The following is a 23,649-nucleotide window of genomic DNA, read 5'->3' on the forward strand; positions in this document are numbered from 1 at the left end:
GTTATACAACGTAGCATAACGTAGCATAACGTGCTAACGTAGCATCTTTTTCCCAGAATGTGCAGATATTTCTATTAGACTCTCACCTATTCTGACCAAATAGCTATTCATAAACATTACAAAAAAATACATGTTGTATAGGAAACGATAGATCCATTAGTTCTTAATGCAATCGCAGTGTTAGAATTCTAAAAATATCTTCATTACGACATAAGACTTAGTTATGGTAAGGGAATAACCAAAACCTGAGCACAAAGCTACTAGTACACAGTTCGACAGATATATGAAATAGCATCACAAAATGGTTCCTACTTTTGCTGATCTTCTATCAGAATGTTGTACAAGGGGTCCTTTGTCCAGAACCGTCGTTGTTTTGGATTCAGAACGTCCTCTTTCCCTCTTGAATTAGCAAGCACACTGGCCATGCAGCGCTAAGCTCTCCAACGTCAACAAAGTCGAACAACGCAACACGCCGAACGTCCCGAATAAAGTTCAATAATCTAATGAAACTATATTGAAAAAACATACTTTAGGATGATATTGTAACATGTATCAAATAAATTCAAAGCCGGAGCTCATATTCGCCCATAACGACAGGTTTCCAGTAGGCAATAACAGGTCCCCCCACGCGCCTTGCAGACAACAGAAAATGGGGGACACGTTGTTCCAAGATGGTTTATTCAACGTCAGACAGAGATAATCAACTCATTTTTCCTCTCACTTCCTCTTGACATCCGGGTGAAGGTGTATGACGTGCACGTATAGTCATACGTATAATGCCCATTTATAGGCAGTCACTTGAACAGAAGATAGATTTCAGACTTTCCACTTCCTGGTCACAAAGTGTGCTGCCAAAAGAGTTCTGTTTTACCCACAGACAAAATTCAAACGGTTTTAGAAACTAGAGAGTGTTTTCTATCCAATAGTAATAATAATATGCATATTGTACGAGCAAGAATTGAGTACGAGGCCGTTTAAATTGGGTACAATTTTCCCCCAAAGTGAAAACAGCACCCCCTGTCCTCATCAGGTTTTAACTTCAGACATTTAGCAGTGTCGGTCTCAAGAGACCTTTTTTTGGTCTATAATTTTTTCGGCACCACCTTTCCGTTTTCTGTTCTGACTGAGTGACTGACAGAGTCAGTGGATCTCACTCTCTTTGAGCCGGGCCGGGCCGGCCCATCTTGGAAGTGGGCTGGACATTGCCACTGATCAGCCAAATGCTCAATATACTGTCAATTATTACGACAACAGAGAAATTACACAAAAAGTATTCAAACCCCTTGACTTATTCCACAGTTTGCTATGTTACAGCCTGAATTCACAATGGATTAAAAAAACTCACCCATCTACACACAATAACCCTTAATGACAGTGCTTTTTTTGTGCAAATTTATTGAAAATTAAATACAGAATTACCTCATTTACTTAAGTATTCACACCCCTGAGTCAATACTTTGTAGAAGGACCTTTGGCAACGATTACAGGCTGTGAGTCTTTCTGGGTAAATCTAAGAACCTTCCACACCTGGATTGCGCCACATTTGCAGATTTATTATTTTCAAAATTCTTCAAGCTTAGTCAAATTTGTTGTTGATCATTTTTAGGACTTGCCATAGATTTTCAAGTAGTTTTAAGTCTAAACTGTAACTCAGACACTCAGGAACATTCAATGTCTTCTTGGTAAGCAACTCCAATGTAGATTTCGCCTTGGGTTTTAGGTTGTCTTGCTAAAGATTAATTCATTTCCCAGTGTTTGGTGAAAAGCAGACTTAACCAGGCTTTCCTGTAGGATTTTACCTGAGCTTAGCTACATTCCATTTATTTTTTATCCTGAAAAACTCCCCAGACATAAACGATTACAACGATATCCACTCTGCTTGAAAATATGGAGATTGGTACTCAGTAATGTGTTGTATTGGATTTGCCCCAAACATAACACTTTGTATTCAGGACAAAAAGTTAATTGCTTTGCCAACTTTTTTGCAGTATTACTTTAGTGCCTTGTTGCAAACAGGAAGCATATTTTGGAATATGTTTTATTTATGTACAGGCTCCCTTCTTTTCACCCTGTCATTTAGGTTAGTATTCTGGAGCAACTAGAATGTTGATCCATCCTCAGTTCTATCACAGCCATTAACTGTTTTAAAGTCACCATTGGCCTCATGGTGAAATCCCTAAGCGGTTTCCTTCCTCTCCGGCAACTGATTTAGGAAGGACGCCTGTATATTTGTAGTGACTGGATGTATTGATACACCATCCAAAGCGTAATTAATATCTTCACCATGCTCAAAGGGATATTCAATGCCTGCTTTTTCACCCATCTACCAATAGGTGCCCTTCTTTGCGATGCATTGGAAACTCCTTGGTATTTCTGGTTGAATCAGTGTTTGAAATTCACTACTCGACTGAGGGACCTTACAGATAATTGCATGTGGGGTACAGAGATGAGGAAGTCATTCAAAAATCATGTTGAACACGTATAAGCAAATTTTTACTCTTGAACTTATTTAGGCTTGTGATAACAAAGGGTTTGAATACTTATTGACTCGAGACATCAGTTTTTTTTAATGAATTTGTATACATTTCAAAAATCCTAATTCCACTTTGGCGTGGGGTATTGTGTGGAGGACAGTGACAAAAAAATATACATTTAATCCATTTGAAATTCAGGCTCTAACACAAAATGTGGAATAAGTCAAGGGGTGTGAATAATTTCTGAAGGCACTGTATATGTATATAAAAAAGTCAATATCAACCAGCCCACCCCAATAAAAGATGGTGCGGGAATTCTGTCATTTGCCAGACGCCAAAGCTATCCATTTGTGATCAGTTTCAATAGGCACAATCTTGTGTTTACTAATTTAGTTACAACATCCCTGCATTTTCTCTCACACATAGTTGCAGTGGGCCTACAAAGAAATGTGCGTTCTGTTCACAACAGTCTATTTTGTTTTGCAAACAGTCATGGAGTTAAATTAAGTTAAGCTGCAGTGACTGTTACCCAATTTTGACCTTTGCTTAGGCTACACATCACATTAGGAATTGTATTTGGTTAGCCTGAAAATGCTTCATTATAAAGGTGATTTTTTTTCTTCCAACCCTGCAGTCAGCACCCCCTACTCAAAACATCTTCCCACGGCTATGGTCATATGTGGTAAATATCACCTTCCCACTTGGTTATGAACACAGCATTTCAATCAAGCTGGGGTTGTAATTGTTGGCTGGGAGTCATAGTTATAGGGGAATGTCAATTAAGAAAAGGACTAGGATAGAGTGTAAGCTAGGTTCAGAACTGATTTTGCTACCATGGTCAGAGTGTTAATCAAGAGATGGAGCAGGAATCCAGGTTTAGGGGTATTTATTACACAGGAATGAACAGAGGCACATGGGGAGGGTTTGGAACCGAGGTTGAGTTTGGAACGATGTGACTTACAGGGAATGGGCTTAACATGTACTGTAACTACAAACTAAGGAGAATGCCAGGACTAAACCAAAAGGGACATTAGCATAGCGTGGATATAAAGGATACATCAAAAGTTCAGGCAGCATAATATACATGGTTAACTTACCTTTCTCCTACAATAAGGCATTTACTTAATCATATTATGCGCAATGGGAGGACAGATGGGGCCACCCCGTGACATCACCATGCAAACTATTCTAGTGTGTAAGGAGGAAACAGAAAGAGCTGAAAAAGGCAGAGGAGAGGTGATTTGGGAATGGAAACAGGTATGAAGGAAAGAGGTGTAACCCAGGATAATTGGAGACAATTAGAAGACTGTAGGAGTGGCATGACCCTTCACAACAGTCAGTATTTTACAACCTAATGTTAGATGGTTCCTCAGCCTGAAAGTGGCTTATATGCCAGGAGAACCTGTATTCCATGTTTCCATTATTAACAGCCACCACAGCTAGTTTTTGCCACAGCTAGCTCACAACCAATGGAAGTGTATAGGGCCCAGTCATCTTCAAGTAACATCAAACCAAATATTTGAGTTGATTTGACCATGTTTTATTAATTTTACTGTTGCCCCATCACTGCCGTTGAGTTTTAGCTACAGTTGGCTGAAGTTTGTAATGGCATTTTAAAGTAAGCCAAAATGTTGATTACTGTTTCTCCTGACATAAAACAATGTGGAAACAACGCACAAAGATGTTGTCAGCAATGTGTATCCCTGCCAATGCCATTATCTAAAATGATCATAGTCATCAATCATCTGGCTGTCATTCTGTGATCTCTGTTCTTGCAGGGTGATGTTGCAGATGTAAATGACCTGCTGCAGGTGTGCCCGATAGATGATGTTAGTTTGCATGGGGAAGTTTTTATTTTCTCGTTAATTGGACTACTTCCAATCAAATTGTATTTGTCACATGCACTGAATACAACAGGTGTAGACCTTACTGTCAAGCCCTTAATTAACCAACAATGCAGTTTTAAGAAAAAGATTTACTAAATAAACTAAAGTAAAAAATAAAAGAGAAACAATAAAATAACAATAACGAGGCTATATACAGGGGGTACCAGTACCGAGTCAATGTGCGATACTGGTACCACACAATCAACATACAAATCAGTGTTTATTTGTCATATGCACAGGATACAGTGTAGTGTACACAGTGCAATGAAATGTCCCTTTCAGACATTGTGAGAGCTTTAAATAAGATTCAATAGAACATGTTTTAAAAGGCACAATTACAACACTGGTAAAATGGGCTCCTATGAGATATTAGCTATCTTTCCTCTTCATTTTCTGATGATGTAGGGTGGTAATTAGCCTAGTTGAGGCTTTAGATAGGCCTGTGTATAGTGACAGGAACAGGTGTCCTTCCTTCCCCTCAGTCTAAAATTAAAATGACCTGATTTATGTCTGTTTGTGTAGTTAAATTTAGACCTATGTCTTAAATCGTACATATGTCTTGCAACTTTACATAGAGCTAAGGTCGGCTACAGTGATTGACCCACCAAATTTGTATATATTCTACATTATGTTATAGGTTATTTTATGGGTCATAAACAATGCATTGGACGACTTACTGTGCTTTGCATACCGATACTGTAATTTCACCAGTAGAGGTCATAGTACAAGAAAACTGACTAGCCCGCCTGTGCCCGGCTCTTCTAGTACTTACGGTCGTCGCTCCTTTTTGGTAATGTCAACAGCAAAGCAGATACAGTACTATAATCAGCAGCCGGGCGAAATGGTTTGCCTCAATCCTCTTATTGCACTAAACGTAACTATAGCTTCGTCAGATTCAAGTGAGATGCCATATAGCTAGTCATATTACTCGCCGCGGCAGCTAAAAGTTTAATCTGAATTCTGGTGAGTATTTACTGCTAGATTACTAGCTACCGTATCAGCCTAACGTTAGCATGCTAGCTAACTGGTACGCTATGCCTGAATGTACGCTTTGTTGCTAGCTAATGTATTCTGAGCATGGGAATGTGTTCTGCATATTTTTAGGTAGCTACACAGCAAGCCTACTGGGCTTGGCGGTATATCAGTCAGTCGTGTAGTTAGTTAACTATCTAGCTAACTAATGTCAGTAAACTAAAGTCCTCAGCTGTATCAGCTAACTACTGTAGCCACCGTCATCCCTGCCTGGCCTGCTAAAGACTAGGCTGTTGCCAGAGATGTCACCATCATTCTCTGTGTATTGTGTATTTGATAGTAGTTAAAAGCCCACAAGTTATCTGTATTGCGTTTAATGGTTGCAATACTTAAGTGGGGAAATACCATCACATGGGGACAGTTTGTATTGACAGGGACACTGTACACAGTAGTGATGTGCAGGCAGATAATAAAAATACATGTTTAGAACTGATCATTGATCACATTGTGCAAGAATTAATGCAATGAATTGATAATTGATTGTTATGATGGACACAGCTTTGTAGAACTAAAACGTACACATCCTCTGTTCAACGAACTCGAATCGTTTGGGGTGCTGCTGCAACCCGCAAACGATATTGTGTTCGTATCACCCTCACTGCAGAGAAGTAATGCGTTCTGTCAAATCGTTCACGATTTAGTCCGGTTGCGGCCACAACTAGACCTCGTTTCAAATGTTCCAAGATATTATCTTATTTGTATGCCTAGCAATCAACAATGTACATTGTTTAAAACACGGTTTTACAAGTCTGTCACAAATAACAGCTCCAATATTCCCCTTATTGTGAACGAGAGAATTGTAGAATCATTACTATTTCTACTTTTCAGTTCATCTGACCCAAATTAACGAACTGAGTCGGAAGATTAGTTATTTTAAATGAAGGAGTCGAAAAGATCTGAGTTAGTAGAAATAATCGTACTTCCTGTCGCTAGAACACTGTCCTCTGCCAAGTTAGCCGATTAAGTTTAACTCCATGATTTATGATGGAGTTGAGCAGTTGGAAATCCCGCTCATGGAGTAGTGCTTGAGCCCCGCTCAGGCACTCCAGCCTCTTTACAACTGCTCCGCTAAAAACCTCTAAATGCTCACAACTATGCTAAAACAACAACTATAGGTAGGCCTAAATGGCTTTAGGCAAAATAACCCAATCAAAACGGAAAGCTCCTTGAACATGGGAATATGCCAGGCCTATTGGGCCAAAATCATTTATGCCTGTATTGTATAGATAATAGAACAAAAATGAATGAAACGTTTAAGATATGTTTTTTTGTTTATAAATACTTTGCTACAATGATAAACTTAGTTATCTACCCACCTCATTCCTTTCTTTTAGCATTTGCACGTAGTAAGTGCACCATCATGCTTTCTGTAATATAGGCCTTTTGTAGGGGAAGAACTCATTCTGAATGGCTGGGCCTGGCTCCCCAGTGGGTGGGCCTATACCCACCCATGGCGGAGCCTTTGCCCAGTCATGTGAAATCCATAGATTAGGGCCAAATGAATTTATTTCAATTGACTGATTTCCTTATATAAACTGTAACTCAGCAAAATCTTTGAAATTATTGCATGTTGCTTTGATATTTTTGTTCAGCATCGATGGGCTGCTGCATTGTTGGGCTGTCTTTTTATGAAGTAAAAAAAAATAAAAAATTGTCCTTGTGATACACAGCCCCACCTGAAAGAATGTAACAGATGGTTGCTCTGTTCTCTAAACAGAAGCAAGCAGTCTAGTTCAAGTTGCTCTTTACCCTATATGTAACAACTCTGGTATTCCACAATGGAATAATGGAGGGTGTGGCTCTCAAGATTAAGCAACTGTTTCTGTTCCTTTGTCTGTCGTCAATATCAGCTTGACACACAGTTTCTGTACTTGAGGGATATAGGTAGATAAGTACATAAGTTGAAGTCTGACAATGTGTACTGTAGGCTAGGCTAAGTCCTTTCATAGGAGCACATACGTTTCAGTGGAAAACTGTTTTTAGTGACCACAATTTAACAACCAGACGGGAGGAGAAGGTGAAGTTTGTCTTGAAGCAGTGGATAGTATGTGCCTCTTGTCAGTGATATTGCTGCTACTCACTGTTTATTATCTTAGGATAGTCACTTTACAAATTACCTCGACTAACCTGTACCCACGCACATTGACTCGGTACCGGCACCCCCTGTATATAGCCTCGTTATTTTATTGTGTTCGTTTAAATTTTTTACTATAATTTATTTAGTAAATATTTTCTTAACTCTATTTTTTAAACTGTATTGTTGGTTAAGGGCTTGTAAGTAAGCATTTCACGGTAAGGTCCACATCTGTTGTATTCAGCGCATGTGACAATTTGATTTGACAAATGTTGAAGTCTTGCTTGGCTTTATAGGGAACCAACAGTATTTCTGAAATGCTGATTCAGTGGAGATGGTGGATGACTAGTTCTCTATGTAATGACACAGTGTTGCAGTGTTTTCTCTTTCGTAAAAGTACTGGGTACTGACTGCTGCAATAGATTTGGGGACTTCCTTTTTTATTCCTCATATCTTTTCACGTGATATGCATTTATCTCGTGACAGATTTAATAAGGGCACATGCAAGATTTGGTTCTTGGAGTCAAGATTAATCTTTTGTTTGTTTTTTACAGTTTTCAGAGTGAACTGGAGATGTCTAGCAGCACCCAGTTGAACATCCGACAGTGGACCACCAAGCATGTAGCCAAGTGGCTGAAGGACGAGGGCTTCTGCCACTATGTTGACCTGCTGTGCAACAAGCACCGTCTGGATGGCATGTCCTTACTCACCCTCAGCGAGTATGACCTACGCTCTCCCCCGCTTGAGCTCAAGGTGCTGGGGGATATCAAGAGGCTGATGGTGTCCCTCCGCAAGCTGCAGAAACAAAACCTGGACATCCTGGAGGAGCTGGGGGTCCCGTTCGACGGACACTCCCCTCAGGGTGGCGGTGGGGACTGGCACTGCAATGGAGACTCCAGTAGAGAGTGTGATAACTCTAACACAGACACTGCACCGGTTGGAGAGCAGTATCTTCAGTATACAAATGGGAAGTACAAGCATGGAGGGAGCAGGAGGCTGGACCCTGAGTACTGGAAGACAGCGCTTAGTGCCATCTATGTTGTGTTCGTGTTTGGATTTACCTCCTTCGTCATGGTGATCGTGCACGAGAGGGTGCCGGACATGCGCACCTACCCGCCCTTGCCAGACATTTTCTTAGACAGGTGGGTTGCTGTTGATCATGCTGATCCCCACATCCTAAGTAATGTACATGTAGACCTGCGTGTTCAGCAAACACCTCTGTTTCGAATGTCAACATAACTGATGCTGTGGTGATAACATTTTACTAGGAACCAAACTGAACTTACGCTACTTGAATTTGTCCAATATGAACTCTTGTTTGTTTTTGCAATGGTGTTCAGTGTTTCACCTATACAGGCATAAGGTGCCATTTGGGACACAACCATAGCCTATTCTGAATCTAAATAGCATGCCCTGCCATGAATGGTTTTCTTGAATTCTTCTACTTTGCGTAGATTGCTTGCTTGACCTTTTGTTCATGATGACTCGCATTGCTATTGACAATTTTAGTCATTTAGCAGACGCTTTTATCCAGAGCAACTGATAGTACTGAGTGCATACATTTCATACTTTATTTGTACTGGTCCCTCGTGGGAATTCGAACCCACAACCCTGGCTTTGCAAGCACCATGCTCTACCAACTGAGCCACACAGGACTTGAATGTCCAGCTTGTTCTAACTGAGAGTGTAGTTGGACTTACTCATAGTGTGATAACGTTTCAGATTACTGTTGGCAAGATGAGTGGGCTTGTTTTTTGGTAGGTTTCCACACTACATTCCTTCCAGCTATAGCATTTCTTAATATTATTCAGTTCCTTTTGGCTTTGATGCCTCATGATTGAGTATTGCTCTGTTCAAGTAGACTGTGATTTTGCTGTTTTCTGATAGGTGTCAGTGGGCTGGGAATATCGGTAGCACACAGGAGGACATTTTTCTCTGTTAAGAAAAAGTATTAAATTTTTTTGAGGCAAATGTAAAATGTTGCTGTTTTGATTAATGTAATAGAGTGAGTTCGGTCTGCTCTATACCAAATTAGCATACCCCCTGAGTCCCTTCCCTGTTTCACACCTGGTAGTTTGGGACTACCAGCACTCTGTAACCTAGAGGGCAACCAGTGGGTCCGTCTTCTCTATACCATGTGGGCTCCCGAGTGGAGCAGCGGTCTAAGGCACTGCATCTCAGTGCTAGAGGCGTCAACACATACCCTGGTTCGATTCCAGGCTGTATCACAACCGGCCGTGATTGGGAGTCCCATAGAGCGGCACACAATTGGCCCAGCGTTGTCCGGGTTAGGGTTTGGCCGGGGTAGACTGTCATTGTAAATAAGAATTTATTCTTAACTGACTTGCCTAGTTAATAAAGGTTAAATAAAATAAACAATTAAATGAGAAAGCAGCATCTATGCTAAATGTAGCCCTACGTTTATTGTCTGACTGGCAGGTTGTCATACCTGACATAGAGGCTTATCTTGGTGCAATCGAGAGGTGGCTTGCCGTTTGCCTTAACCTCATGCAGGTTTGTCAGGTGTATTTTTCCAGTTGCACTGGATTAGGCTTGCAGTTTGCATCTACTAGGCTATTTCGTTTTTTCAATTAAGTCATATTGAATGTTGATAGTGTATTATTCTTCATCATCATATTATTATTATTATTATTGGCTATTATCTGTTAATGGTTGTGATACTTCATAAACATTAGCCATGCCTGGGAAAATAATCAAAATGCTCAATACCAGGCAGCTTGCATTTAAGTAGATTAGCCAATAACCATTTCTTTCTCTTAACAGTGTACCTAGAATACCATGGGCCTTTGCCATGGCAGAGGCATGTGGAGTGATCCTGTGTAATATCTGGCTGCTAGTTCTGCTGCTGCACAAGCACAGGTAGAGTACTGGCTACTGACTGGTCCATAGGAAAATATGTTCGTCACACCTATAGCCTAGACATTATTTCAACTAGTATCTAGAATTTCACCATTAAATGAATAGAATTGTAGAATGTTTTACCTCGTCCAGGGTTTAATTTTTTAATTTTATTTTGACTTCTCCTTAGGGACACCCACCCGTTCCATTTATTTGAACTATTCTAGAGCTAGGACACCACATTAAAATGATCAACTAATTATTATGCCTTTTGACTACTTGAATCAGTGAGTTAGTTCAGGGTTACAACAAAGTTGTGAAACTTGCGGGGGTCCCAGAGGAGAGGTTTGAAAACCACTGGTCTAGTTCATGTGTAACGTCTGCTCTGCTGAAGGTCAGTTCTGCTGCGGCGCCTGTGCAGCCTCATGGGGACAGTGTTCATGCTGCGTTGCATCACCATGTTCGTCACCTCTCTGTCAGTGCCAGGACAGCACCTGCAGTGCTCAGGAAAGGTACTACAGCTCCATGCACATGCACACACATACATCAGCATTTCCTCCAGGTTGAGGATGATCTCATCATAACACACACACACACGTGTAGCTTTTTATAGATACAATCTGGCCGCACTGTAAAAACACTATGGGTAGCAATTTTCTTTCTTCTCGCGACAGGGTAAAATCTCAATAGTGACACTTAACTTCTCTTTCCTTGAGATTTATGGTGACATGTGGGCAAAACTGCATCGAGCTCTGGCCATCTGGAGTGGATTTGGAATGTCTCTCACAGGTGTCCACACATGTGGTGACTACATGTTCAGCGGTCACACAGTGGTCATCACCATGCTCAACTTCTTTGTGACAGAATGTAAGTGTTCCATATCATTTTACTGTTACTGTCACCTGTTGCAGACAATAACTGTAATTGACTGTAAGTGGGAAGAACTTATGTACATCATGTGTTGTCCCTTTGTTGCCATCATGTGTCCATTAGCTGTAACTGCATGAAGGGCATCAAGACCAGACCACTTACAGTATAGTAATATATGCCAATTTACCTGAGCTTTTGTCCCAGTGGGTGACCCCAGTGGGAATCAGATCCAGGATCCTGTCGTTGCAAGCGCCATGCTTTACCAACTGAGCCACTGACAGATTTTAAACTGTTTTATAGCAGCATGTGTGCTAACGAAGACCAGAAGGAGAGCACACATACCACCTATTTTAAAGTCCCTGAATTTGTTGCCTGCTAGTTTTAGAGTTAATTTTAAAATGTTTTTAAAGCTTTTCAAAGCACTACGTGGCCTTGCACCCGAATACGTGTATGATATGCTTTTAAGATATGTGTCCAGTCGGTCCGGCCTTTTAGTTGTTCCAAAGGTCAGGCTGCCTTTAGCCATTATGGTCCTGGCCTTTAGAACAGCCTACCGGAGGGGAGGGGCTTCAGAAACTTTTTTACTGTATAATCTTTTTAGCCGTGCTTTTACTTGGTGTGCTTTTAGCCATACTATTTGATCACATTCTATACATCTTATTTATTTCAATTTATTTTAATTCATTAGTCTCATGTCCACTGTTAATTTATTATTGTTTTACAATTCTTTTGAGTTTCTCATTTTAGAAAATGTATTAGGTTTTTAATGTTCTCACCTTTTTTTTATTGTTTTATTTGTTAAGCACTTTGAAATGCATCCTCTGTGAGAAATGTTCTCTATGAATTAAGTTTGACTGATTTGAAAATCGCATACAGATAATGGGTCTACACTGAGACCAGAATCAATAAAGATGTCATTCAATGCACTCTTGAGGCAATAGGTCCAAAGTAGTGCACTATGTAAGGGAATAGGGTGTCATTTGGGGCACAATCTGAGTTTTAACATGATTGAAATTCAACTTTCTAACTCATCAATTTGCTGCTTTTGTGTACATCAACAGACACACCGAGGGGTTGGAACTTCATCCACACCTTATCTTGGGTCCTAAACTTGTTTGGGATCTTCTTTATCCTGGCGGCCCATGAACACTACTCCATCGACGTCTTCATTGCTTTCTACATCACAACCAGGCTTTTCCTGTACTACCACACGCTGGCTAACACCAGGGCCTACCAGCAGAGTCGCAGGGCCCGCATCTGGTTCCCCATGTTCTCTTTCTTCGAATGCAACGTCAACGGCCCTGTGCCCAACGAGTACGGCTGGCCCTTCTCTAAACCCGCCATGATCAGGAGGATGATTGGGTACTAGGTGGTAGAGGACACCTGTCTGCGATGCAGCCACAAGGACATTGATCTCATCTAATAGACACTACTGGTGACTTTGAGCCCTGTCGTGCTATTTTTGCTACTGCCCTCTGAAAGAAGTTGCTAACTGTGGTTATGTGATATCAACTTTATATTCCAATATCTACAAGAGATTGCTAACTGAGATGGCTTCTGGGATCCTTTTGGTGCCATGATGTGACCGGGTACAGACAGAGATGTGACTCCTCATATTCTGTCCCATGTCAGCCTGTTAAAAGGGATTAAAGTAAGGCTTGTGTCTATTCCCATGTAATGCACTACTTTTGACCAGGGCCCATAAGGCTCTGATCAAAAGTGGTGCACTACATAGGGAATAGGGTGCCATTTGGGACTGATCCTTTTATCAATTTTCTCTCTTCATTTGAAAAGGGATGAGTAAAAAAAAAAACATGTCCCACAAGATCAATAATCTGGTTACAGATATGTATGTGCTTTAGTCAGTGCCTCTTCTGTTATGGTATACAATCTGTTTATGGCATGACAACAAACTCGACAGAGGAGTTAGTCAATTCCTCTTCTGTTGTTATGGTATACAATCTGTTTATGGCATGACAACAAACTCGACAGAGGAGTAAGTCAATTCCTCTTCTGTTGTTATGGTATACAATCTGATTATGGCATGACGACAAACTCGACAGAGGAGTTGACTAAAGCACAAACTGATCTGCTACTACCAGGCTACCATTTCAATGCTTAAGGGCTCAGACACACCAATAGGGTTTGCTGGTCGGGAGTAGTTAGCACCTTTGAACATAATTTGCAAACCAAGTGGACACTCATTTTACATGTAGAATTGCTTGAAAAATGTGAATGATCGGCAGACTAACGCTAGATGCACATTCGTTGCAATGTGTGTGAGCCTTAAAAGCTCTTAACTTGCAACCTGATAGAAAATTGGGGTAACGGCAAGCTATAGGTTTGGGGAAACATAAAAGCAGAATTCTCAGGCAGCCTATTGTAACCAAACACATTATTTTAAGTCAGTAAAGTTTGTTGAAATCTAAAATTCAACAGCGTTAGTGAAATAGGCTATTGTGTGTTCACTAGATATCCTGAGAAGTTAGGGCACTTTTCATAATATTATTGACATGTTTCTTTCAATGTTTTATCTGGACTCTAGTTCTAATACAAGTATGGACCACCTTAAAGGCAATATCAAAACGTCACAGATGATACTGTTGCTGAATTTATGTATAGCAATAACATAGTTCAAGATGTTGTGACCGGTCTTGTTACTTGTTTGCCATTGTTTCTTTAGGTAGTGTGTAAAGCTTCTGCATTCCTTAAGACACTACTGTGGTTTTGACAGTATTACTAGAATGCTGAATGAGTCATTCATGGCTCATTTTGAAATGAACTGTTTTGGTTTCCTTTATAATATTTGTATTGTTCAGTTATTATCCTGCCTTGTCCTAACTAGACATTACCGTAACCAGGGTTGTTACTTAGGAGATCGCAAAAAGCAGCCAAAACTATGGAATGGAAAATGGTGAACAATTGTTTTAAATACCATTCCATTTGCCAATAGCTTTAGTTGTTATAGTAACATTGTCTGTGTAGGAAATGCATATCTCAAATATTGAATTTTGTTGAGTTTTGTACTAGCTTGTAAAATAGTAATTGACCAAGATTCACGATTAGAATAACATACAAGGATATCAATCCCTACAAAGTAATTGAAAAAATGTGTATTTTTACTTCTTCCACAGATCCCTTGGACTTAATTTTGACTGCATCTTAATTTATTTCATTTGGTATATGTAAATACAATTTTTTTATAGGTATTTGATGTACTAAAAGGTTATTGCAACATGCACTTCAGCAGGAATATGTTTACAGTTGTGCGGAACTATATTTGTTTGAAACACAATGTGCTTTTATGTATAGGATTTATTTCAATCACCCTTTCACCCAAATCATTGAAAACAAATGCAAACCATCACAAAGTCCCCCACAGTAACTCAAATCAGGTCTGAAACTGCCATTAATGGTATTGGTTACAACCCACTTAGTATATATTTGTAAAACAATGAAGTATTACTTCCCACTGGGCACAAATGTGAGTTCAACATCTAGTTATTTGATTGCGTTGTCGACTAACATGAAATAAAACAATTCCTGAAATTCCTTCGTTTGATAACTTTTTGCAAATCCAATCAGTTTTCCACAGTGATTCAACGTCATCACATTGAATGTTTTTATTGAAATGGCGTAGGAACAATGTTCTATCAATCAGTTTGAGTCCAGTGGGTTTTGTCCTATATCCATCCCATCATGTTTTATTTGGAATTTCAGCTGTGGAATAGTTACTTGTACTACTAGGCCTAGATCGTAACCTGTTACTGGTTGAGTCTTTACCTTCCCCCCCACCTTTCTTATAATTCCAACTAGTTCCTAATGCATAAATCTTTTGGTTTGTGTAATGCCAGCTCATGTGCATGAGAGCTAGGTAGCTAGCTGCAAATTCATCGTTTTCTGCTAAGATGTTAGATACATACTTATGAATGATGGCTTTTCTCTCTTGAATTTGTTCTTAGTTGTCACTTTTAACCCCTCTAATAAAAATGTTACTAATCCTTATCACTGGTGTGGTTATAGCGGTATGTTACTTATCTTCAAGATACAGTAATTGACTACCAATGTAATGAAAATGTAGCAATAACAGCCAGTGTGGTTGTATTGGGTTAATCAATAATGTCCTGCAAATGACAAGTGTCTTTACCATCATTAAACAGTAGAAATCAAGGGTCTGTCGTCTTGGATGTGATTCTTCAATCGAGAAGGTGAGAGTAGGGTGAAATTGCCAATAGATACTGAACTTGGATCAGTTTAGCATTTCCCCCACTAATGGTTAAGGTTAGTATTGGGAAGGGGAAGCTGATCCAAGAACTGTACTTAGTGAAAAGTCACCCTGGAGCCCTATGTGATAATTACTGTATCTGTGTGTGTGTGTAAGGATGAGTGCAAGGCAGTAATTCAGTTAGCTACACGATTAGAGGACATGGTGACACATTATCTGCACGAGATAGTCAGAGTGCAGTGGATTAAAGCGGATTCTGGGAATTCGCTCAGAGCTATTCTGAGCAGTTTACATTTTGGAAATCCCTCCCAGTTGATGGTCAGGGTTCCTATTGTGACTGAGGTCCAGAGTCTAAGCATGGATTTAACATACTAACGTGACTGAGTTTACATGTCAGGTCTCTGCTAGGGTAAAAAAAGCATGTGTGTTCATCCTGATCTCATTAGCCTAGTTAATGTCACTTCAGGTCAAGTTTTCTTACTTCTCTGACGGTCAAAGTGCTGATTCAGTGTAACATTGTGTATTGTTTCGTTAGCTAGAACACCTGTTTCTGTTTTGACCACTAGAAGAGTTTTCCAACAACACTCATCAAGCTTTGCAGAATGCTGGTAGTTTAGCTAGATATCTAACGTTAGTTCAGGTTTCTTGAAGTGTTTCTGACACCAGTTATAGTAATCCCGCTGTGAACAAAATACAAACATCCTGAAACTAACTGTAGAGAAAATCTGACTGCTTCACCAGAAATACTTTAATATTTTTAAATAGCTATTTACATATTATTAAATTATTAATATAGACCTATCATGTAAGATTTATTTTTTATTTTTTTATTTCACCTTTATTTAACCAGGTAGGCAAGTTGAGAACACGTTCTCATTTACAATTGCGACCTGGCCAAGATAAAGCAAAGCAGTTCGACACATACAACAACACATAGTTACACATGGAGTAAAACAAACATACAGTCAATAATACAGTGAAAAATAAGTCTATATACAATGTGAGCAAGTGAGGTGAGATAAGGGAGGTGAAGGCAAACAAAATATATATATAAATAAAAAATATAAAAAGGCCATGGTGGCGAAGTAAATACAATATAGCAAGTAAAAACACTGGAATGGTTGGTTTGCAGTGGAAGAATGTGCAAAGTAGAGATAGAAATAATGGGGTGCAAAGGAGCAAAATAAATAAATACAGTAGGTAAAGAGGTAGTTGTAGATGCAGGGCTCCCTTGCAAAAGACACCTTGGACTCAGTGGGACTCCTAGTTGAAATAAAGGTTACAAAAACGTGTACATGCAGAGAGCCATGTATTTAGAGTTGGGACAATGCGGCTTCTACATTATGAAGCATTTACATTACACTAAGCATGGATTTAACATACTAACGTGACTGAATTTACATGTCAGGTCTATGGCAGCCATGTTAGCTTACCATTAACATAACAGGGTGAATATTTAAACAATGCTATTCTGAATGTATAGAACTAAAACAATATTAAAAATTCTAAAGGTTGTCCTAAAAGCCCTTAAATTTAGGACAAAATTCGAGCTGGCTCGAATGGAATTCGCAAATTCGAGCTGGGACGATGGACAACTGGTGCCAGCTCAATGACACGTCGTTAGCTATCTCGTCTGGGCTTGTTACTGTTAGCTAGCACATGGACAAGCAGTACTGCAGTAGTCAGACATGACACGAATTACCACCACAGCTGGATCCTTCATTAATTTTTGGACTACACAATAAACTTGTATTAAAAGTCAGCCCACGAATGCTAGCTACCTAAAGTTAGCTAGTGTAATAAATACCATTTAATATAACACAAGCATATCCCTATTACATTGTTATAACTAACTTCTTTCAAAACAGGGTTTCTCACAAACTCATAAGCAGATACTGAGACCCACACATACCCAGAGACAGATGGCTGACATAGACCTTTTACAAACACTGACAAGAAAAGGGTGCTTGGTACTGTATTTCACGAGATACCGAGACACACACATACCCAAGGACAGAGGGCTGACGTAAACCTTTCATAAACACAGATAAGACAGGAACATCTACGCACACACAAAATCTCCTCTTCAGTCTGAACATTTTACAGAGACACACAGAAATGTCAAAATAGGAACATCTACGCACACACCTAATCTCCTGTTTTAGCTGAACATTTCTGAAGACAAAGAACTCTACTCAGAGCCAATGGGACAGTGATACTAGCCTGAAGGAGACCTCGCCCAACTCATCAGAACCAACCAGAGGACCAGAACTTCCAGACTCAACCTACTTTCTGTACTGTATAAAATGTCTAATGCACTCTGTTATCTGGGCTTATTTCTGCAAGTTCCATATGAGCTAAATGAATAAGTCCGTGCACGCTTGTACCAGATATCTTTACTCTTAAATAAAACTGTCACTTGTCATACAATTTACCACCTTGTCTGAATCGATCCTTGACCGGCTCACCCTTCTCCATATCCAATTATCAACACTAGCAAAACAGAGTTGAAACAAGCTGGCCAACGTGAGCTAGCATGGATTGTAGTTGGTCAGGTCGTATTGAAAGCTAGCTAAATCATATCGAACGTTGTCTCATTTGCTTGGTTAGCTAATAGCCAATGCCATGACGAGCAAGGGAGGACTTAAGCTAGTTAGACAGATATTCTAGCGACGACGCTAACTGATTAGCTAGCTAACGTCAGTACACTAAATACAAGGTTCTAAGTATGGGGGTGACGTTAGTTACAGCATGGTGAAGATGAATTACATTCTTCAACATCTTGCTAGCAACATTAGCGAAGCCAGCTGCAGTCACATATTGGCTACCTATCAACATGGCATCATTTTACATTTCTGGAGGCAGTGGAAATAATTTTAGCTAGCCCACCAAGGTTGACTTCAAAGTGGCAATGGAAACATGGCTTAAATATATGGTTCTGGGGCTACATATTAAGGCAAGCCCCATGGTTGCTATGGTGAGGATAAAGACTGCTTCCAGTTGCCAGATATATTATTCGTGAAGACAATTGCATTAAGTTAATAAATACATTAATTTTCAAGTGTTTTAGTCTTTTATTAACTTAATACTCAAATATGGACTTACAAATAATCAAATTAACGCATAACTCAGGTCATCCTACTTTGTTTTAGACAGGCAAATAAACGAGCAGCTACATTTACAGGGTCCTGAGGGTTGTTTTGTTGTTGCGGTTTCTCCATAAAGATAGTTAGAGGACGCAACATTGTATCTGTCCCATTGTTGCGTCTGTGAGAGTATGCGCAGTGCCACAGAGTTTCTAAATCCAGAGGCGCAACATCGTGAGACTTCCGGGAACGCTTGTGAAACAGACCAGGCGGGGGTTTGAAAAGTTAATGAGAGAAGTGAGAAATTCTTCCTTCGTTGTTAATGTTCTCGAAATTTAAAGGCAACCTAGATTTTAGCCAATTTCTTCAGTAGTTCAACATGTTATTTTTTATTTATTTATTTATTTTTTATTTCACCTTTATTTAACCAGGTAGGCAAATTGAGAACACGTTCTCATTTACAATTGCGACCTGGCCAAGATAAAGCAAAGCAGTTCGACACATACAACAACACATAGTTACACATGGAGTAAAACAAACATACAGTCAATAATACAGTGAAAAATAAGTCTATATACAATATGAGCAAGTGAGGTGAGATAAGGGAGGTGAAGGCAAACAAAATATATATATAAATAAATAAAAATATAAAAAGGCCATGGTGGCGAAGTAAATACAATATAGCAAGTAAAAAAAAAAAGTAGAGTAGAGATAGTAGAGATAGAAAAAGTAGAGATAGAAATAATGGGGTGCAAAGGAGCAAAATAAATAAATAAATACAGTAGGTAAAGAGGTAGTTGTTTGGGCTAAATTATAGATGGGCTATGTACAGGTGCAGTAATCTATGAGCTGCTCTGACAGCTGGTGCTTAAAGCTAGTGAGGGAGATAAGTGTTTCCAGTTTCAGAGATTTTTGTAGTTCGTTCCAGTCATTGGCAGCAGAGAACTGGAAGGAGAGGCGGCCAAAGGAAGAATTGGTTTTATTACTCCAACCTTGTGAAAGTGACAAACTAACATATTTTCATTTATGTCAAAGACAACTTTATATTGAAAGAGTGCCTTTGATTTGACGGCCTGCATAGGCACAGTTCTGCGTCGTAAGACTCGATGCCGTGTTTCTACGTATGAGCTTAGCTAGCCAAGTGTGAGCGGGGTTTCTATTGGAGAAGCAGTTTTAGCCTATCCTCATACTGTTCTGTCTTTGGCAGCATCATTGAGCCCATCTCCATTTTGAAGTAGTCCCATTTTCTTCTACAACTTCTATGAGTTGGCAAACAAACTGAAAGGGTTTAAAAGTCAAGGTATGTGATTTGCTGCCACCTGCAGTTATGGAATGATTGCTCACAAGTATAATTCATTGGCTGATCCCTCCTGTTGACATGGAAGTAATTATGTGAACCTTCCGTAACCTATATGAAGTTCCACCAAGTTGACTACTTCAAAATGGTGAAAATCTTCAATGGTGCTGCCCATGCTAAAATGGGTTTGTGGGCACTAGAGTCAAAGATGGTGGATGAATTAAGACAGTTCAATGAAAAAAATGGTCAGTTCCTGTCTACTTGGCTCTCCCAAAGATACCAATACGATAACAGCTGGGTCTGGTCTACTTCGTTCATTGACTTCCATTGAAACAGAAATTGAAGGTGTGGGATGTCTCGCTGCCTCTTCTAGAGACCTCTATCTATCTCTATGGGTTTCTCCTTCATCGCCCTCCAGCTAGACAGGACTGTATCGCGACGCGGTGTCAGAAACAGCTTGAAAACAAGTCAAACCAACTATCTACACCAACGCAAAGCTCCAAGCAACTGAGGTGAAGTTATAATATTCCTGCAAAATGTAGCTACAGTAGCTAAGTAACGTTAGGCCTAAATGTCAGCCTTTTTTTCTAGCTACAGTAGCTAACGTTAGGTGTCTTTGTGTGCTAACGTTAGCGAGCTAGCCAAAGAGCCATTAGCTAAAGTCAAGACCAGCCAGAATCCAGCGAAGAGAAACGTGTAGCCAGCTAGCTAAAGTTTGGTCCCTTGTCAAGGATAAAGGCAAGTCATGGTCGTTGACGACATTGTAAATGTGCATTTTTTTATTCAACGTTTTTATCCCTGTCTGTGATGGTTTGTTAGCTGGCTATTTGCTAACCCTACTAGCTAGTTAGCTAGCTTGACTTTCATTGAACAAGCCGCCACTGTCAGTCATTGGAATGATCTAGGCAAGACAATGCAGAGGCGTAGGAGTGCTAATATCGATGTCAAGACGGCTGCTGTTTGTAGATAACCATGTTCTTCAAAGCTTCACCTGTGTAGATTTTAAAATGTTAAAATTTCACCTTTATTTAACCAGGTAGGCTAGTTGAGAACAAGTTCTCATTTGCAACTGCGACCTGGCCAAGATAAAGCAAAGCAGTTCAACACATACAACAACACGTTACACATAAAATAAACAAACATACAATCAAAATACAGTGAAAAAACTATATACAGCATGTGCAAATGAGGTAGGATAAGAGGTATCGGCAAAAAATAGGCCATGGTGGCGAAGTAATTACAATATAGCAATTAAACACTGGAATGGTAGGATGTACAGAAGATGAATGTGCAAGTAGAGATACTGGGGAGCAAGATAAATAAAAAAAATACAGTATGGGGATGAGGTAGATTGAATGGGCTAATTACAGATGAGCTATGTACAGGTGCAGTGATCTGTGAGCTGCTCTGACAACTGGTGCTTAAAGCTAGTGAGGGAGGTAAGAGTCTCCAGCTTCAGAGATATTTGCAGTTCGTTCCAGTCATTGGCAGCAGAGAACTGGAAGGAGAGGCGGCCAAAGGAGGAATTGGCTTTGGGGGTGACTAGTGAGATATACCTGCTGGAGCGTGTGCTACGGGTGGTTGCTGCTATGGTGACCAGTGAGCTGAGATAAGGCGGGGCTTTACCTAGCAGAAACTTGTAGATGACCTGGAGCCAGTGTGTTTGGCGACGAGTATGACGCGAAGGCCAGCCAACGATAGCGTACAGGTCGCAGTGGTGGGTAATATCATATCCAAGATGGCGTAGCAGTCGGACGTGTCTTTGTCTCGTCTTGTCCCGTGTAAATAGTCTTCGTATTTTTCGTATACATTTCGTATATATTTTAATTTCACTTTCCATCTAGGAACTGAATATACATTCCTACATTCCGCCTCACCCAATGTGGTACGGACCTGCTATTTTTTTATACTTTAGAACCGTAACCCCAATCAGAAGCTAGCCAGATAACTAGCTAGTAGTCAGTTAGCCACTGCTGCGGTCTTCACCCTCAACTCGGACACAGCCAGCTTCAATACCGGGCCAATACCTGCCAGTCTGCAAGCGCGATATCAACCCAGAGCATATAGGACTGCTTTTTCTCTACCACATCACCGGATTCCTGACGCAAGCTCTGGACAATTACACCGTATCATCACAGCTAGCTAGCTGCAACCGAGTGGCTACTACTGGCTAACACCTCTGTCCCGAAGCAAGCACCAGTTAGCCTTGAGCTAGCCTCGAGCTAGGCCCATCTGCCGGCTAGCCGAAGAGGTCTACCAGCGAATTCTTGGGCTACAATACCTATTTTGCCAATTGGACTGGACCTACCTTCTGCACAGACACCAGCCCTGTTATTAGCCTGGATATTACTCACCAATTTACCAGCATCGGACTGTCTCTCGACAACAACGCCGGATTCCTGCCGTAATCCCTGAGCCACTACTTCTGATCCTCACAGCTAGCTTGCAGCTAGCGCAGCTAGCGCCACTGCCACGAAGCTAGCACCAGTTAGCAAACACAATTCTACAATTCACAACCTCTCTTTCGCCATCCGGCTTGGATTCTCTGTCGACACGACCACGTCTGAGCAGACCCCCTCCGTCTGAGCAGACCACCCCCCGGGCTACTAACTTTAAACGCCGCGTGCTAGCTTAGTGGAGGCCTCCCTGCTCCATCTACGGCTGCCCCCTGGACACTATGATCACTTGGCTACATAGCTGATGCATGCTTGACTGTCCATTAATTCACGGTACTCCATTCTGTTTATTTGTGTTTTATCTGTCGGCTCTGTGCTTTAACTCAGGATCTGTGTGTAGTTCATCCGACCCTCTCTGCCTAGTCGTCGCCATTTTTACCTGTTGCTGTGTTAGACTAGCACCCTGTTATTGCTGCTGTTATCTTACCTGTTGTTTTAGCTAGCTCTCCCAATCAAGACCTGCAATCACTTTATGCCTTATTGTATGTCTCTCTCATATATCAATATGCCTTGCATACTGTTGTTCAGGCTAGTTATCATTATCATTGTTTTGGTTTGCAATGGACCCCGTAGTTCCACTCTCCGTACCTCTGATACCTCCTTTGTCCCACCTCCCACACATGCGGTGACCTCACCCATTGAGACCAGCATGTCCAGAGATACAACCTCTCTTATCATCACCCAGTGCCTGGGCTTGCCTCCGCTGTACCCGTGCCCCACCATACCCCTGTCTGCACATTATGCCCAGAATCTATTCTACCACGCCCATAAATCTGCTCCTTTTATTCTTTGTCCCCAACGCTCTAGGCGACCAGTTTTGATAGCCTTTAGCCGCACCCTCATCCTACTACTCCTCTGTTCCTCGGGTGATGTGGAGGTAAACCCAGGCCCTGCATGTCCCCAGTCACCCTCATTTGTTGACTTCTGTGATCGAAAAAGCCTTGGCCTCATGCATGTCAACATCAGAAGCCTCCTCCCTAAGTTTGCCTTACTCACCGCTTTAGCACACTCTGCCAACCCTGATGTCCTTGCCGTGTCCGAATCCTGGCTTAGGAAGGCCACCAAAAATTCTGAGATTTCCATACCCAACTATAACACTTTCCGTCAAGATAGAACTGCCAAAGGGGGAGGAGTTGCAATCTACTGCAGAGATAGCCTGCAAAGTTCTGTCATACTTTCCAGGTCTATGCCCAAACAGTTCGAACTTCTAATTTTAAAAATTAATCTCTCCAGAAATAAGTCTCTCACTGTTGCCGCCTGCTACCGACCCCCCTCAGCTCCCAGCTGTGCCCTGGACACCATCTGTGAATTGATCGCTCCCCATCTAGCTTCAGAGTTTGTTCTGTTAGGTGACCTAAACTGGGATATGCTTAACACCCCGGCAGTCCTA

The 23,649-nt window shown here is 40.7% G+C and overlaps 2 protein-coding genes across 3 annotated transcripts in view; both read left to right on the forward strand.

The window, feature by feature from the left end:
* Positions 1 to 5,126: 5,126 nt before the first annotated feature.
* Positions 5,127 to 15,365, forward strand: LOC139571243 (sphingomyelin synthase-related protein 1-like). The gene is made up of 6 exons (XM_071393913.1): positions 5,127 to 5,323; positions 8,021 to 8,608; positions 10,251 to 10,346; positions 10,720 to 10,837; positions 11,042 to 11,192; positions 12,257 to 15,365. Exons 2-6 carry the CDS (start codon positions 8,040 to 8,042, stop codon positions 12,562 to 12,564), a joined length of 1,242 nt encoding a protein of 413 aa, XP_071250014.1. The 5' UTR covers positions 5,127 to 5,323; positions 8,021 to 8,039; the 3' UTR covers positions 12,565 to 15,365.
* A 4,811-nt stretch (positions 15,366 to 20,176) lies between these two features.
* LOC139571244 (voltage-dependent anion-selective channel protein 2-like) overlaps positions 20,177 to 23,649 on the forward strand; it is a 30,111-nt gene continuing 26,638 nt past the window's right edge. The window contains exon 1 of one of the 2 annotated variants that reach the window (XM_071393914.1): positions 20,177 to 20,315. The gene's annotated coding sequence lies outside the window, so the exon portion shown is untranslated. Of the gene's footprint in view, positions 20,316 to 20,402; positions 20,542 to 23,649 lie in introns of those variants that run through there. The other variant, XM_071393915.1, reaches the window with a different exon arrangement.

The sequence above is a fragment of the Salvelinus alpinus genome, chromosome 3 (assembly GCF_045679555.1).
Source record: "Salvelinus alpinus chromosome 3, SLU_Salpinus.1, whole genome shotgun sequence".
Taxonomy (NCBI): Eukaryota; Metazoa; Chordata; class Actinopteri; order Salmoniformes; family Salmonidae; genus Salvelinus; species Salvelinus alpinus.

Bases quoted from the DNA above. Each gene is read 5' to 3' on its own strand.
- LOC139571243 (XM_071393913.1), top strand. From the start codon at position 8,040: ATGTCTAGCAGCACCCAGTTGAACATCCGACAGTGGACCACCAAGCAT. The intron at 10,838-11,041 runs GTACTACAGCTC...TCTTTCCTTGAG, and splicing joins ACCTGCAGTGCTCAGGAAAG to ATTTATGGTGACATGTGGGC. The intron at 11,193-12,256 runs GTAAGTGTTCCA...GTACATCAACAG, and splicing joins CAACTTCTTTGTGACAGAAT to ACACACCGAGGGGTTGGAAC.